Raw genomic sequence first — 17,892 nt, 5'->3', positions numbered from 1 at the left:
CGAGAGGAGCTGGACCGTGATCTTTTTTGTATCAATTATTAATCCAATAAGTGGAGCACGGGAGGCAGGCTGGCTCCGCTGTTGGTACATCTCTAGGCATGAATGAAGGACAGCTGAGCTTCAGCTTGAATGGAGCAAAGTCCGCTACTTTACTGTTCAACAGGATCAATGATCAGTTAGGTTCCAGTGGCATACCCTGATGCTGTTTTTGGAGGCAGAGAGATGGTGCAAGAACTAGTCAGTAGGAGTGTAGAAGGTGTATGTTAGTCATTTCGTCTTTCCATAGCAACGGCAAAATGTAATAGAGATTCTCTCCGGGAGTCAACTCCGAAACAAAGGCCTTTCATGCAGTTTAAAGAGAAACTCAAGGGACTAACTTCAGAAGAGCTCTACTCACTAGGGAGAAAAAAATAATCAAGGAAGTGGAACCATGAAAGAAACAGGGAGGGCTCTCCTGGGTGGATCACTTCAAGCTTTTTTCAGACACAGGAAAGCAACCTCTTTGGTACAAACCATTGGCACTGGTAGGCTACAAGTGGTGCTTAGACGCTATGCACACAGTTTTCTAGCCTGCAAGTAGTCTACAGCTATTTTCCCCTTCATAATTTCATGAAGTTGTAAAATGATTTATTTTTATTGAATTCTGCTGCTGAAACCAGTTTGAAAGGTGAGAGACGAGCACAAAACTGCAGGCTATAGGCTATACTCCCCATCCCACACTGTCCAGCCGCTTTGATCCAGATCGCGGTTTGCCAGGTGCAATGGCCTCAGGTTGCCATTTCAGAGCATCTCCACTGTTCATTTACGGTTTTGCTAGTGCATTCAGGCTGCCGTGTGAATCTATTTCCTGTGTGTGGTATTTCTATCGAAGTAATATAAATCAACCAGTGCCTGTCAAACAGCACCCGCAAACAATTAGTCATCGTGAAGGCAATTGATTGAACAGTGGGTCATTACACCTCAAAAGCATGAGGATTTTGACACCCACCTGTTTCTGTTCATTTATGTAGTTAGAAACATAATATTAGCGTTCCTGTAAAATTATTTTGTTGAAATATAATTTGATCTCTGAGAAATTAAACGAATTGATTGCACCCAAACTGGCAAGTTTTCATCTATAGGATTCATATGATATCCCATAGGTACTATATTTAACATCTGATTTGGACCAAGTTTTTATAACAATGAGTTAGACATGAGGAATCCAAAGAAATGGTCAAAAGCCACCCACTCATGTATCAGGGATAGTCCTACTCTGAGCCGCAGCGCCATACTAGTCAGACATAGAGAACTGATACTGTATAATCGTTGTTGGGGTGGGTTTGTGTTGGGCACTGTGGGTGGATTTTGACCATTTCTTTGGATTCTACATCTCTCTCAAGGTTTGGTCCAAATCAGATGTCAAGTACTACACTACCGTTCAAAACTTTGGGGTCACTTAGAAATGTCCTTGTCTTTGAAAGAAAATCACTTTTTATTTTAAAATAACATCAAATTGTTCAGAAAAAACAGTGTAGACATTGTTAATGTTGTAAATGACTAGCTAATTTATTTTTTAAATGGATTATCTACATAGGCGTACAGAAGCCCATTATCAGCAACCATCACTCCTGTGCTCACAACGTCCCATTGGTTAGCTAATCCAAGTTTATAATTTTAAAAGGCTAATTGATCATTCGAAAACCCTTTTGCAATTATATTAGCACAGTTAAACTGTTGTCCTGATTTAAAGACTGGTGACATCCAGTGGAAGTCTTAGGAACTGCAAGAAGGTCCCTTAGAATTCTGGATTCCCAATGAATGATAGGCAGGTCTTAACTTCTGGGGATGAGTAGCAGGCGGTTGAATTTGGGCATGCTTTTCATCCAACATTCCGAATGCTGCCCCCTGTCCTAGAGAAGTTAAAGAAGCAATTAAACTTGCCTTTTTTAGACTACTTGGGTATCTGGAGCATCAGCATTTGTGGGTTTGATTACAGGTTCAAAATGGCCAGAAACAACTTTTCTGAAACTCGTCAGTCTATTCTTGTTCTGAGAAATGAAGGCTATCCCATGTGAGAAATTGCCAAGAAACTGAAGATCTCGTACAACGCTGTGTACTACTCCATTCACAGAACAGGACAAACTGGCCCTAACCAGAATATAAAGATGAGTGGGAGGCCCCGGTGCACAACTGGGCAAGAGGACAAGTACATTTGACTGTCTAGTTTGAGAAACAGACACCTCACAAGTCCTCAACTGGCAGCTTCATTAAATAGTACCTGCAAAACACCAGTCTCAATGTCAACAGTGAAGAGGCGACTTTGGGATGCTGGCCTTCTGGCAGAGTTCCTCTGTCCAGTGTGTTTAGATTTTTTTTATGAGAAACATACCCATTTGAAACTACCTATTTCTCAGGCCCAGAAACTAGAATATGCATAGAATTGTCAGATTAGGATAGAAAACTCTAAAGTTTCCAAAACGGTCAAAATATTGTCTGTGAGTATAACAGAACTGATATTGCAGGCAAAAACCTGAGGAAAATCAAACCAGGAAGTGGATTCTATTTTGAAAGCTCAATGTTCCATTGCTGGCCTTCGCTCCATTTAAAGGGATATCAACCAGATTCCTTCTCCTATCTCTTCCTCAAGGTGTCAACAGTCTTTAGACACAGTTTCAGGCTTTTATTTTGAAAAATGAGTGAGAGATAATATTGCGTCAGTGGATAGCTGGATGTTCGCAGAGTTTTGCTTGCGCAACAGAGTGGGGCAGCCATCGTCTCTCCCTCTCCTATTGAAAAAGTGACAGTCCCAGTTGATATATTATCGATTATATATTTTAAAAACAACCTGAGGATTGATTATAAACGTTTGACATGTTTCTGTGGACATTACGGATGCTATTTGGAATTTGTCTGCGATGTCGTGACCGCTCGAGCCTGTGGATTTCTGAACATAACGCGCCAAACAAATGGAGGTATTTTGGATATAAAAGTAATCTTTATGGAACAAAAGGAACATTTGGGTAACTGGGAGTCTCGTGAGTGAAAACATCCGAAGATCATCAATATGATCAAAGATCCCAAGCTACTTTGATGCTAGGTGTTCATAATGTTTTGTCTACACAAACGCTTGGATTGCTTTCGCTGTAAAGTATATTCTCAAAATCTGACACGAAATTAAAATGGCCAATTTTGAATGCAATCAATTAGCTTAATTTCTCTAATTTATATTTCAACAAATGTTGCAGGAATGATAATGTTATGTTTCTAACTATATAAATGATTTCAGATCAATCTGAGATGCTTGGTGTCATATCTTGTTGGAACGGCCCCAATAAAACTGAGTACTTCCCAACCTTACCCAATTCTTTGTAGCCTGAAAGGCAAACAAGGATTTCCTAGAATGTTTGTGCTGAGAAACCGGTTTAGAGTTATGTTAGTTGTTTCCTCAGAAATCGCACCATAGAGATCACTATCAGTTTATTTTCCTCCTCTCTAGAATACATTACCTCTGCGAGTCAGCACATTTCCTAAAACTGTAGTGCATAACAGCTGTATTGCTCTGTTGCCAACAGGGGAAAAAGCTTATTTTTTTCTCACTGGCCTTGGGGCAGCAAAAGGCTCATTATGTGACTCATCTCATTTACTCACTGGGCCCTGTATGTGAACTTACATAAGGATTGGTTTGTTGAAGCAGGTCAACGGAAAGCAAATGGCACGCAGTGAATGCATTTACTGTCAAAATTCAAGGAGAAATTAATTATTTCATTTGTACATTGCGTACATTGCTTGTTCTGTAGTTAATGTCCTTGTTTCATAGTGACTACTTCCAGTAGCTTTCTGGATCAATCGCTCCCTCGGCCAAGGACAAAGGTTGATTTGATTCTTAATTGTTAGTGGATAGTCACACACCAAATAGTCCCTTTGGAGACGGAAGGTACAAAACAAGCACCACCTGTTACATCCATGTGAGCATTGGTTCATGACCCAAGCGGCACGGTGGACTTCTCTTCATCCAGAGCCAGGTTGCATCAGTGACTGCCCACTCTGCCTTCGCTGGCCCCTTTTCCAATGGTCACTCGAACAGTGCAGGATTAGGGTTGTCAGATTTGTAGCAGGTGACTACAGTCATGGCGTTGTCTGAGCAACAAGAGTGTAGTCATTCTATTTTTAGTATTTTTCCAATGGAGAAGTTGAGTTTAGTAATGGAAGCTCCATGTCCATATAAAGCAAGTTCTATGAAATGTTGAAATGTAGTGGGGCTCCTGAGTGGCACAGCAGTCTAAGGCACTGCATCTGTCCTAGAGGCGTCACTACAGACCCTGGTTTGATTCCACGCTGTATCACAACCGGCCATGATTGGGAGTCCCATAGGGCGGCACACAATTTGGCCGGGGTAGGCCGTCATTGTAAATAAGAATTTTTCTCTTAACTGACTAGCCTAGTTAAATAAATGTAACCAAATTTAGGTTAAAATGTGACAAAGGTAAAAGTGACTGACTGGCCTCTGGTGGTTCATCTCCTGTGGTCTAATATATTTAATTCAGCCGAGGTGCGTGCTTGCAATGGGAGCGAACAGCTTGGCTCGGCCGATAAGAGGCTAAACGCTTGAGACTTATTGTCTAAGCGGCATTATCCACCCCACATTTTATCAACAGCGGCTTGGGTCAGCCATTACCAGGTGACCAAGTTTTGGCTAGGCCTACCTCTGTTTCTATTTTTACATTGAATCATCTCTATAGAATTTGACTTATTTTTTGTGCACCATGCAGTGGTCCTTTAGTTGGCTCTGTGATGTTTAGGCTTTAATTTCTACTCATGTTCTGTAGCCAGTGCTATGTTTTTGCCTCTGTAATATTTGAACTTGACAGACAGCCGCGGCCTTATATTTAATTTCACATACAGAAGAACCCCTTAGTAAACTAGCATTATAACTGCACTATTAGAGCTAGGAACACAAGCATTTCGCTACATGCGAAATAACTTCTGCTAAATGTGTGTGACCAATACAATTTGATTTGAACAAGCCCTATTGACTTGTCAAGCCTCCCTGACTCACTCCTTTTCCCAGTAACAGGCAATATCCTTCACATCCAATTAAAAATGACGGCAAACTTGATTGAGTTAAATCATCTAAGCAATTGCAGTATCATAGAATGGTCTAGTAGCCGCTGACATGAAATGTTTATGTCCTATATATTTAATGATTTACTACTGTTTTTAACATCTAATCCCCATACGTTTTCTTTACAGGCTAGTTATCCAGCCTGGGAGGACTTTGTAACCAAAGGAGTGAAGCTGCAATCCCAGCTAAGGTAAGAACTAACCATTGCCTCTGCAACCCCTCTCAATCAATATCCATTCATTTGCAAAAAGGATCTGTGTTTGCATGTGCCAAAGATGAACAGTGAAGTAATGACTGAAAACCCATCCCAAATTACATAAAATAACAGGCAGTTTCCTGCAGATTTCTTGGCCAGATACGACTCTGTATAGAGATCTCATATGAAATGGAAGGTCATGTTTGCAGGGTCAGCATATATTCTGGCCACAGCACTGCCTCGCTGCTGCACCCAGGGAGAAAATTTAAAATGAGGATAATGACTCCATGCGGTCCACTTGAGTTGATAAAAACATCACCGTGTCCGCTTCACTCATGCCCAATTAGCACTGGCGCTAAATCTAGCATACTGTCAGGGCAACTGGAGGGCAGGGCACTGCCTTGCTCAACCACCCTAGGAGTAAGCAGACCGACAAACAGTACCTTCAGGAAGTATTCATACCTGTTGACCTTTTCAAAATGTTGTTACAGCTTGAATTCAAAATTGGTTTAATATTTGTTCACCAATCTACACAACACTACATAAGGACATTGAAAACATGTTTTCAAATGTATTGAAAATGAAATACAGATATCTAATTTACAAAGAAATTCACACCCCAGAGTCAATACTTTGCAGAAGCACCTTTGGCAGTGATTTTAAAGCTGTGAGTCTTTCTGGGTACGTCTCTAAGAGCTTTCCACACCTGGATTGTGCAACATTTGCACATTTTATTATTTTCATAGTTCTAACAGCTCTGTCAAATCGGTCCTTGATCATTGCTAGACAACCATTTTCAGATCTTCTTGAACATCTACGGCAAGACCTAAGTCAAAACTGTAACTCGGCCACTCAGGAACATTCACTGTCTTCTTGCTAAGCAACCAGTATAGATTTAGCCTTGTGTTTTAGGTTATTGCCCTGCTGTTAGGTGAATTAATCTGTGTCTAGTGGAAAGCAAATTGAACCAGGTCTTCCTCCAGGATTTTGCCTGTGCTAAGCTCCATTCCATTTAATTTTTTTATCCTGAAAACATCCCTAGTCCTTAACCATTACAAGCATACCCATAACATGATGCAGCCACCACTGTGCTTGAAAATATGAAGAGTGGTACTCAGTAATTTTTTGTATTGGATTTGCCCCAAACATAACACTTTGTATTTAGGACAAAAAGTTAATTGCTTTGCCACATTTTTTGCAGTATTACTTTAGTTCCTTGTTGCAAACAGGATGCATGTTCTGGAATATTTGTTTGTACAGGCTTCCTTTTCACTCTGTCAATTAGGTTAGTATTAGGGATGTTAATGGTACATTTAAATTGGCGTTAGAATTGAACAATGGTCAGTCATAAAACAGGAACAGAGAGGCGAAGGTCGAGAGCCGTGCGTCCTCCGAAACCCAACCAAGTCGCGCTGCTTCTTGACACAATGCCCCCTTAACCCAGAAGCCAGCCACACCTATGTGTCGGAGGAAACGTGTCAGCGTGCATGCGCAGACATGGTCGCCAGGTTGATTCCATGTGTGTTATTTCATAGTTTTGATGTCTTCACTATTATTCTACAATGTAGAAAATAGTAAAAATAAATTAAAACCCTTGAAAACCCTTGAGTAGGTGTCCAAACATTTTACTGGTACTGTATTTCACCATTTACAGTAGTGAGATACAAGTTTCAATTCTATTTATCATAGTATATGTTTGTAAACTTACCATGAAGTACCATAACACATTGTTCTCTGCCATTCCACCCACTAAAAGGGCCTCTATTTTAAATGCAGGTTGTAGCACAACAAAATGTGGAAAAAGTTGAGGGGTGTGAATACTTTCTGAAGCCACTGTCTCTTTGGTACTTTAGGCTAGCCACCCACTTTACTCCTGAAGGTTAAAATGAACTCCTAGACCAGGACTCTCCAATCCTGTTCCTGGAGAGCTATCCTCCTGTAGGTTTTCGCTATACAACCCCAGTTGTAACTAAACTGATTCAGTTCATCAACCAGCTAATTATTAGAATCAAGGGGCGCTAGATTAGGGTTGGAGCGAAAATCTACTGGATGGTAGCTCTACGGAAACATGGTTGGAGAGCCCTGTCCTAGACCCGAAACAATTACTCCTGTATACCCAAGGAGGTTACTGATATAGGTTTTTAGCAATATGGAACTTGTTCCACATTGCCTTCCGATGAGCTTGGTTGAATTTTTCACCATATTGCTTGCTTACACCCTCCCCCCATATCTCTACATGTCCATTTGCTTAGAGTAAGGAGTAAAGGTTGACTTGGGATTCAGCAGTCGTGTGTCTCTCTGGATTTATTTTGGGTCTGTCGTTTAATAGTGATTGAAGGAAGGAGCGTCACAAGGAACAGTGTTGCCATACTCTGCCAATTATCGCCCTGTAACAATGGCACCTCTCTGCTCTTCCCGTCAAACAGTTTCCATTGTCCAAGCTTGCTGACGATTGTCAAGTTGTAGTATTTCCACCGACCTATCTTGGGGTTACGAGTGAGAGCCGCCGATGGCCAATCACAGCCGTAACACCTGATACCCTGGTCCTAATCGGTAATACCACCCAGCACTCACAGTACATTACAGGGTCTCTACAATACAGCCATTGATGCTCTGTGTCTGAGCTACTGTGTCCTCCATGACTCCATACGCCGTCTGGCGCAGGAATGCCTATGCCTTAAAACCTTTTTAGTTCTGAAGGATTCGTTGCCATAGAAATGTACCAGGCTGAAAGGTGAGCCGCATGCGTATGACAGTTTATCCAGAATTTACCAAAGTTACCTCGCTAATAACTCTTCAAACCTGCTTCATAGGATACCCCTCAGGCCAGTACAAGAGTGCTGTTTTGGGGAAAAGTCTAGTCCAGACACGAGTGGGTGAATTTGTTTCACCTCTGTTTGGAAATGCACAATACTCTACCTGACTTACTCACTAGGGTGAAAATATTAAAAACAAATTGATTCCCACTTTGGAACATTTGCAAAAGAATCCAGAGAAGGGGCAAAAGATTAGTCTATTTTTAACAGATCACAGTTAAACAATCCAATATATAAAGCAATGGCATACTCACTAGGGGAACAATGCCTACATTTAATAATGATTTAAAATCCCAGAAACTTCCATCTAAAGGGCAATAAGAAAATAGGTCTAAGACGTAGGGGTTTTCCTAACCGTGATTTAGGACTGACCTTCCTGTCATCAAAACAGTCACAGGCCGTGTCTGAAATCTGACTTGCCTACTACTTATTTAAATGGCATACTGTGTACTAATCGTACTACATACTCTTTAGCACGTACTGCTTAGTAAAAAAGCTATGCCGTATGCCACGCCCTAACGTATTACTTTTGGTGCGTTCAAGACGACTGAACTCAAACAAAACAAGCTCAGACTGAAAAATGTCTGTTTGGAGCTCTAGGATGTTGCCTCAGTTTCTGACTTGTAATTCTGAGTTGGATGACCGTGATTTTTTTAAATGTTTATTTATCACCATGTTGTGACATGGCACCCAGCCTGAAGGGAATGGTAAAAATGTAACAACACTTAATAAATTACCGTAGGAAGGTTGGCTACCTACAGGCAACGGTACTGGGCTAGCTAACAAATATCCAGCAAGTTTGCTAAGTTGGCAAGGGATACTCGCGCTGTCCCTTTTACTGTGATGTTAAGGTTATGCTATTATATGCAAGAGCACTACATCTGTAATTTTAAGTCCTGCCATGTCAGTCATTTTTACGTAGGAGAGTAATTCCAGCCGGGGGAAGAAATATGACTTTTTTCGACAAACTACAAGAACCTCTAATACTAGTTCCTTGCAAATCGACATTCCTTTTGATAGATGTCTGAGTTTGATAGGTGTTGCTCGCAGGTTGAGCAAGAAACCGAACTGATTTGATAATTCGATGCTTTTAAAACGAAGTGCTTCACATAGCCTTCGAAAGTATTCAGACCCTTTGACTTTATCCACATTTTGTTACATTACAGCCTTTTTCTAAAATGGATTAAATAAACATTTCCTCAGAAATCTATAAACAATACCCCATAATGACAAGGCTAAAACAGGTTTTAAAAAAAAATTTGCTAATGTATTAAAAATATACTCAGACCTTTTGCTTTAGGACTGGAAATTGAGCTCAGGTGCGTCCTGTTTTCCATTAATCATCATTGAGATGTTTCTACAACTTGGAGTCCACCTGTGGTAAATTCTATTGCTTGGACATGATTTGGAAAGGCACATACCTGTCTATATAAGGTCCCACAGTTGACAGTGCGTGTCACACCAAAAACCAAGCCATGAGATCAACGGAATTGTCCATAGAGATCCGAGACAGGATTGTGTCCAGGCACAGATCTGGGGAAGAGTACCGGAATATTTCTGCAGTGTTGAAGGTCCCCAAGAACACAGTGGCCTCAATCATTCTTAAATGTAAGAATTTTGGTACCATCAAGACTCTTCCTAGAGCTGGCCACCTGGCCAAACAGAACAATCAGGGACAAGGCCCTTGGTCAGGGAGGTGACCCAAGAACCCGATGGTCATCCTGACAGAGTTCCTCTGTTGAGATGGTTGTTCTTCTGGAAGGTTTTCCCATCTCTGCAGCACTCCACCAATCAGGCATTTATGGTAGTGGCCAGGTGGAAGCCACTCCTCAGTAAGAGGCACATGACAGCCCGCTTGGAGTTTGCCAACAGGCAACTAAAGACTCTCACACCACGGAAAAACAAGGTTCTCTAGTCTGATGGAACTCTTTGCCCTGAAGTCCAAGTTTCACATCTAGAGGAAACCTGGCACCATCCTCAAGGTGAAGTGTGGTGGCAGCATCATGCTGTGGGGATGTTTTTCAGCAGCAGGGACTGTGAGACTAGTCAGGATTGGGGAAAGATGAATAGAGTAAAGTACAGAGATCCTTGATGAAAACCTTCTCCAGAGTGCTCAGGACCACAGACTTGGGGCGAAGTTTCACCTTCCAACAGGACAACAACCCTAAGCACACAGTCAAGACAAAGCAGGAGTGGCGCCGAATACAACAGGTATAGATAAACCTTCCCGTGAAATTCATATTTACAAGCTTAACTTCTTGGTGACGGGGCAGTATTTTCACGTCCGGATGAAATGCATTCCCAAATTCAACTGCCTGCTAGTCATCCCCAGAAGATAAGATATGCCTATTATTAGTATATGTGGATAGAAAACTCTGAAGTTTCTAAAGCTGTTTGAATCATGTCTGTGAGTATTACAGAACTTATGTAGCAGGCAAAACCCAGAGGAAAAACCATTCCGATTTTTTGTTGTTGTTGAGGTCACTCTCTTTCCAATGGGTTTTCATTGGGAATCCAGATTTCCAAGGGACCCCTTCTTGCAGTTCCTACGGCTTCCACTGGATGTCACCAGTCTTTAGAAATTAGTTGAGGTTTTTCCTTTGTGTAATGAAGAAGTAGGCCTGTTCAAAACGAGGGTCACTTGAAGTGTACTGTTAGAGGCGAGTGACCAGAAAGGTAGCGTCAGTTTGTTTTCCTCCTGTATTGAACACAGATCATCCAGTCTTCAATTTTAGCGATTATTTACTTTAAAAAATACCTGTACTACAAAAGTAGTACAAAAGTAGTAGTGAAATGTTTTGCTGAAGTTTACAGGTAACTTTTGAGATATTTTGTGCTCACATTGCGCAAGTTGGAACCTGTGTTTTCCTGGATCAAAAATTGACATTTTGGATATATATCGACGGAATTAATTGATCAAAAGGACCATTTGTGATGTTTATGGGACATTTTGGAGTGCCAACAGAAGAAGCTCGTCAAAGGAAAGGCACGATTTGTATTTTTATTTCTGCGTTTTGTCGCGCCTGCAGGGTTGAAATGTTTTCTCTCTTTGTTTACTATTATCCTCAGATAATAGCATCGTTTGCTTTCGCCGAAAACCCTTTTTGAAATTTGACATGTTGGCTGGATTCACAACAAATGTAGCTTTTAATTTGGTATCTAACATGTGTGATTTAATGAAAGATTCATTTTATAGTAATTTATTTGAATTTGTCACCCTGCATTTTCTCTGGCTTTTGGCCAGGTGGGACGCTAGCGTCCCACATTACCCAGAGAGGTTAACCAACAATGCAGTTCAAGAAATAGTTAAGTATTTACTAAATAAACTAACGTAAAAAAGAAGATAATCTAGGACAAAAAATTACATAACGAGTGGCTACCAGTACCGAGTCAAAGTGCAGGGGGTACAGGTTAGTCGAGGTAATTTGTTAAGTGACTACGCATAAATAAAAAGCAGGGAGGGGTGTCAATGTAAATAGTCCAGGTGGCCATTTGATTAATTGTTCAGCAGTCTTATGGCTTGGGGGTAGAAGCTGTTAAGGAGCCTTTTGGTCTTTGGCTTGGCGCTCTGGTACTACTTGCTATGCGGTAGAGAACCTATGACTTGGGTGACTGGAGTCTTTGACTCCAATTTTTTGGGCCTTTCTTTGACACTGCCTAGTATGCAGGTCCTGGATGTCAGGATGCTTGGCCCAAGTGATTTACTGGGCCATACACACTAGAGGTCGACCGATTATGATTTTTCAATGCCGATACCGATTGGAGGACCAAAAAAGCCGAGACTGTTGTTTTTTTTTTTTTTTTTTTTTTTTTACATTAAAAAAAAATGTATTTTTGTTTATTTGTAATAATATTGACAATTACAACAATACTGAATTAACACTTATTTTAACTTAATATAATACATCAATAAAATCAATTTAGCCTCAAATAAATAATGAAACGTGTTCAATTTGGTTTAAATGCAAAAACAGTTGGCACATATTGCACTTTTACTTTCTTCTCTATTTAAGAAAGCTAATGCTTCAGTTCCTTGCTCAGAACATGAGAACGTATGAAAGCTGGTGGTTCCTTAACATGAGTCTAACATGAGTCTAAAATATTCCCAGGTAAGAACTTTTAGGTTGTAGTTATTGGAATTATAGGATTATTTCCCTCTATACCATTTGTATTTCATTAACCTTTGACTATTGGATGTTCTTATAGGCACTTTAGTATTGCCAGTGAAACAGTATAGCTTCCGTCCCTCTAGTTAGCGCGCGCTAACTAGCTAGCCATTTCACTTTGGTTACACCAGCCTCCTCTCGGGAGTTGATAGGCTTGAAGTCATAAATAGAGCACAACGAAGAGCTGCTGGCAAAACACACAAAAGTGCTGTTTGAATGACCGTTTACACGCCTGCTTCTGCCTACCACCGCTCAGTCATACTTTTATGCTCAGTTAGATTATATGCAATGCAGGACACGCTAGATAATATCTAGTAATATCATCAACCATGTGTAGTTAACTAGTGATTATGATTGATTGTTTTTTTAGATAAGTTTACTGCTAGCTAGCAACTTACCTTGGCTTACTGCATTCGCGTAACAGTCAGTCTCCTTGTGGAGTGCAACGAGAGAGAGGCAGGTTTTTATTGCGTTGGACTAGTTAACTGTAAGGTTGCAAGATTGGATCCCCCGAGCTGACAAGGTGAAAATCTGTCGTTCTGCCCCTGACCACGGCAGTTAACCCACCGTTCCTTGGCCGTCATTGAAAATAAGAATGTGTTCTTAAAACCTCTTAGAACTACCCATCCTGGATCCGGGAGAATTGTCATCAACTACACTAATTAGCATAGCGCAACGGTCAGAAAATATTCATATTCATGAAATCACAAGTGAAATATAGTGAAACGCAGCTTAGCCTTTTGTTTATCACCCTGTCTTCTCAGATTTTGAAATTATGCTTTACAGCCAAAGCATGACAAGCGTTTGTAAGTTTATTGATAGCCCAGCATAGCATTATGTCCAGCTAGCAGCAGGAAGCTTGGTCACAAATCAGAAAAGCAATCAAATTAACAGGTTACCTTTGATCTTAGGATGTTTTCACTGACGAGACTCCCAATTAGACAGCAAATGTTCCTTTTGTTCCATAAAGATTATTTTTATACCCAAAATACCTCCGTTTGTTGGTCACGTTGTGTTGAGAAATCCACCGGAAATAGCGATCACGACAACGCCGAAAAAAATCCAAATTATATCCATAATATCGACAAACATGGCACACGTTTTTTATAATCAATCTTCAAGGTGTTTTTCAAATATCTATTCGATAATATATCAACTGGGACAATTGGCTTTTCAATAGGAGCGAGAGGAAAAATGACTACCTCGGTCTTTTACGCAAGAATCACTCAGAGCCCTCAGCTGGCCACTTACGCAATGTAGTCGTTTACGCTCATTCTTCAACATAAAGGCGTGAAACTGTCACAATGCTGTCGACACCTTAGGGAAGCCACAGAAAAAGGAATCTGGTTGATATCCCTTTCAGTGGCCAATAGGGGTGCATAGGAAGACAACGGTTTCAAAACATGAGTCACTTCCTGATTGGATTTTTCTTAGGCTTTCGCCTGCAATATCAGTTCTGTTATACTCACAGATAATATTTTGACAGTTTTGGAAACTTTAGAGTTTTCTATCCTAAGCTGTCAATTATATGCATATTCTAACATCTGGTCCTGAGAAATAGGCGGTTTACTTTGGGGAAAGCTATTTTTCCAAAAATGAAAATAGTGCCCCCTAGTTTCAAGAGGTTTTAACTGACTTGCCTAGTTAAATAAAGGTATTAAAAAAATAAAATAAAAAATGGCAAATCGGCACCCAAAAATACAGATTTCCGATTGTTATGAAAACTTGAAATCGGCCCTAATTCATCGGTAATTCCGATTAATCGGTCGACCTCTAGTCCATGGCCCCATCCAGCCTGGTCTCAATGGTACAGGCTGGTGGTGTAATGGTGTGAGAATGTTTACCTGGCACACATTAGGTCTCTTGATACCAATCGAGATATGTTTCCATGTCCCAAAGAATTCAGGCTGTTCTGGAAGCTAAGGCCGGTCCGACCCGGTACTAGTTGGATGTACCTAATAAACTGGTACATCCTGTGTATTTAAAACACAGGAAAATCAAATGTTTCACTGCAATATGCCTTTTTTAAAAGTGGTTTAATTGTAATGTGTATCATTGTTTTTATTTTTTAGGACAACTATCGTCGTCACAGGCTCTTTCCTGGAAGCCTTTCAGAAGGTGGCAGATATGGCGACTGGAACAAGAGGTAAAGCCAAAGATGTCTCCATCCCTTATTGATGCCACAATAGATAACGTAGACAATTGTAGTTTTTTTTAATGGAAGCCAACTGTGCTGGCTGCATGTGTCCTGAATTGCACTTACACTTTGCAAATATGGTGCATGTAGGTCACTCAATGATTTTGACTTTTTGCTGTGGTGATTAAAAACAAAGGTCAGGACAACAGGCCCTCCAATTTGACACACTGAAATCTATCAGAGAAGTAGTTGGTGAACCAGGCGAGGCAGTCATTTGAGAAACCAAGGCTATTGAGTCTGCCGATGAGGATGTGGTGATTGACAGAGTCGAAAGCCTTGGCCAGGTCGATGAATACGGCTGCACAGTAATGTCTCATCGATGGAGGTTATGATATTGTTTAGGACCTTGAGTGTGGCTGAGGTGCACCCGTGACCAGCTCTGAAACCAGATTGCATAGCGGAGAAGGTACGGTGGGATTCGAGATGGTCGGTGATCTGTTTTTAACTTGGCTTTCGATGACCTTAGACAGGCAGGGTAGGATAGATATTGGTCTGTAGCAGTTTGGGTCTACAGTCTTCCCCTTTTGAAGGGGCCGATGACTGCGGCAAATCTATTGGAATCTCTTTGAACGGGGCATGCTTATTTAAGATGGCGAGGAAGGCACTTCTATAGAATAACCAGGCTTCCTCTTCTGACGGATGGTGGTCAATATCCTTCCAGGATAATTGCCTTTACACTTTTGGGAATTGGCCTATATCTATACGGCTAAATTGAAATGTTTCTTACAGAACAAATTTGAAATGCATATGCATAATCATGTTAGCTATAGAAAAATATCAGTTTGTAGACTATGCACCTCCAAGTGTGCATAGTTCCTAAGCAATTTCAATGCTCTTTTTGTGACTCAAAGAAGATTTAACTATACAGTACTTTTTGAGCACTCCTAGCTGTGCCGTTGAGGAACTAGAGAGCACACTGGTAGTTTTGTTTGGAACACATCCCTGCGTCTCCTCCATCACACAATTACAGTTTACGCTGTCCAAAACGGTCCATTATAAATCTGGGTCAGGTGTAAATTATTTGAAAACTTGTTATTTTGCCAACACGACTAGCTAAGTTATAGAATATACTCTTACAGTGATAGGCTTTCACAGGGCAATTCAGAGAAACGGATCGTAATTTTTGTACGAGTAGAAAGGAGTCATGAGTGCATTCGGATGCGTGTGCAGCGGGAACTTCACAGTAAACAAACGGGCTCATTCTGTTCAGAACAAACCAGTGTATGACGCAATGCCAACTTTTAACTATATAGTCCCAGTCAAAGGTTGGACTCATTCAAGGATTTTTCTTTACATGCTCAGCATATGTGGTAACTCCTTCAACTGTTGGATAAGCATTCCAGGTGAAGCTGGTTGATTGAATGCCTAGTGTGCAAAGCTGTCATCAAGGCAAAGGGTGGCTACTTTGAAGAACATCAAATATATTTTGATTTAACACCTTTTTGGTTACTACATGATTCCATGTGTTATTTTATAGATTTGATGTCTTCACTATTATACAATGTAGAAAATAGTAAAAAAATAAAGTAAAACCCTTGAATGAGTAGGTGTGTCCAAACTTGATTGGTACTCTACATCAAACATAGTGATCATAAATGTTGACACTGTAAATGGAAATGTGAGGTACATGTTTGGACTCACGTGTGTTTGGCTTGCTTGTATGACGTCAGTGTTATTTATTGTCCTCCGCGTCTAATCTTTCAAAAAACAAATTCATATTAATTTATAGTATTTGCCTCAGACTATTAAAAATGTACTTAAGTTGCCCAATTATCAGAAGGGATGGGGGAACGTCTTGTCACGCAACTTATGTTCGTCTAAACCTATACAGAGCTGGGAGAGGCAAAGCCAGAGCTATGATGTCATATATAATATGTTAATGTACAGCCACTACGTTCCAATTTAGGTGCTTAAAGCCACTACGTTCCAATTTACTCCCCAACTCTGCCGTTTTCAACCCTTTATGGGTTGAATGTTTGTTTATTAATAAGCTACTACTGAAACGGTGTATTTCCATCTGAGGTTCTGTTTATTTCTAAGAAGCAGCGGATAGGGTGAGGGTCTCACAAATACATTTAAAAACAGAACTCCCAAAGGGCAGAAGATCTGAGAATTCTCAGGACAGTTCCTCCGTGTGCGTGCGTGCGCGCAGGCGCATGCTTTCAGTTAACATGGCACTGAAGCACAGTACAAAGTGTCAGTTTCCACTGTGATACTGTTACTAAACTCCCCCCCCCCATCCCTAGAGATCAAGTGACACAATCCAGTTTTGAAATTATCACCCTGAACCATTAACATTGCTGTTATACAACAGTAAAGTGGCCTTTGAATCTTTTAATTGTTTTGAAATATTCATATTTTGTAACATATTGAAATGTTAAACTGCCAGTTCCTTTCATGCTTACTTTCTGCTAAGGATTACCCATGAAAATCAGCATAGTTTTTAAGTGTGCCAGTCTTGGAGGGGAATCATTCCATCAGTTGTTTGGGTACTGGGTCAGTGTATCATCACCGTGTCAGAGTCTCAGCCTAAAACCCGCACCTACAATTTACGACCTGCTCTTTGCACTCAAGTGGAAAAACTGCAGTAATAACAGTGGGCGTGCCATCAGCCAGGCCTCTCATTATCCACCACTTGAACAATGAGCGCTGGTAATGCTAGATCATTATACCTGAGACAGTGTTAGACCCCCCCCCCCCCCCCCCGCTTCCAGTTTGATGGGACATGAATAAAAGACTATCAGTTTTCACATTGCTCTCTATAAAGCAGACCTTCAGCTACTATCAGTGTCACTAGCCCTGACTTGGATGGCGCTGCTGATGTTTTTTTATTTTTCAGAGAGTGGAAGTACTTGGCACTTTCCCTTGTATTTGTCTCTTTTGTTATAGCGCCTCGTAAATTAAAAATAATTATTTATAGTTTACTACATGATCTGCTTATGTTCCTGGCCAATATGTTGAAGTTAGACTTTACACAGTAAGGCAGACCCGTCTGTAATAAAGCCCATTTTGTGTGGAAAACTAATTCTGATTGGCTGGGCCTAGCTCCCCAGTGGATAAAAATAAAAATGGATGCACACCTGCCAGTCATGTGAAATCCATAGATTAGGGCCTAATTTAATTCATTTAAATTGACTGTTTTCCTTATATGAACTGTGACTGTAAAATCTTTGAAATGTTTGCGATTTTATTTTTTTATTTGACAACTGAACAGCAAGCGTTGACTAGTTTGTAAAATGTGTCGAACAGATTGAATAAAGTCGATCTCCTAAATCCCTTTGCCGTAAATTAAAAATTCGGCGTTGTGGTGACCGCAATTTCCGGGCGATTTCTCAGCCAAACATGAAGAACAAAAGGAGCTGTTTCGCCTACAAAAATCATCTTTTGGGAAAAATGAACTTTGGCTGTCTATC

The 17,892-nt window shown here is 40.6% G+C and overlaps 1 protein-coding gene across 4 annotated transcripts in view; it reads left to right on the top strand.

Moving 5' to 3' along the window:
* mtss1 (MTSS I-BAR domain containing 1) overlaps positions 1-17,892 on the top strand; it is a 117,223-nt gene that overhangs the window by 18,546 nt on the left and 80,785 nt on the right. For 3 of the 4 annotated variants that reach the window (XR_016487820.1, XM_036949856.2, XM_090205066.1), the window contains exons 2-3: positions 5,233-5,294; positions 14,355-14,428. Coding sequence is in view for 2 of the 4 variants with exons in the window: in XM_036949856.2 (XP_036805751.1) it covers positions 5,233-5,294; positions 14,355-14,428 (136 nt within the window). In the remaining 2 variants the exon portion in view is untranslated. The remainder of the gene's footprint in view (positions 1-5,232; positions 5,295-14,354; positions 14,429-17,892) is intronic. The other variant, XM_090205065.1, reaches the window with a different exon arrangement.

This window comes from Oncorhynchus mykiss, chromosome 17 (assembly GCF_057628025.1).
Source record: "Oncorhynchus mykiss isolate SJ-2025 chromosome 17, ASM5762802v1, whole genome shotgun sequence".
In the NCBI taxonomy this organism is placed as follows: Eukaryota; Metazoa; Chordata; class Actinopteri; order Salmoniformes; family Salmonidae; genus Oncorhynchus; species Oncorhynchus mykiss.
This window is presented reverse-complemented; position numbering and strand designations above follow the sequence as displayed.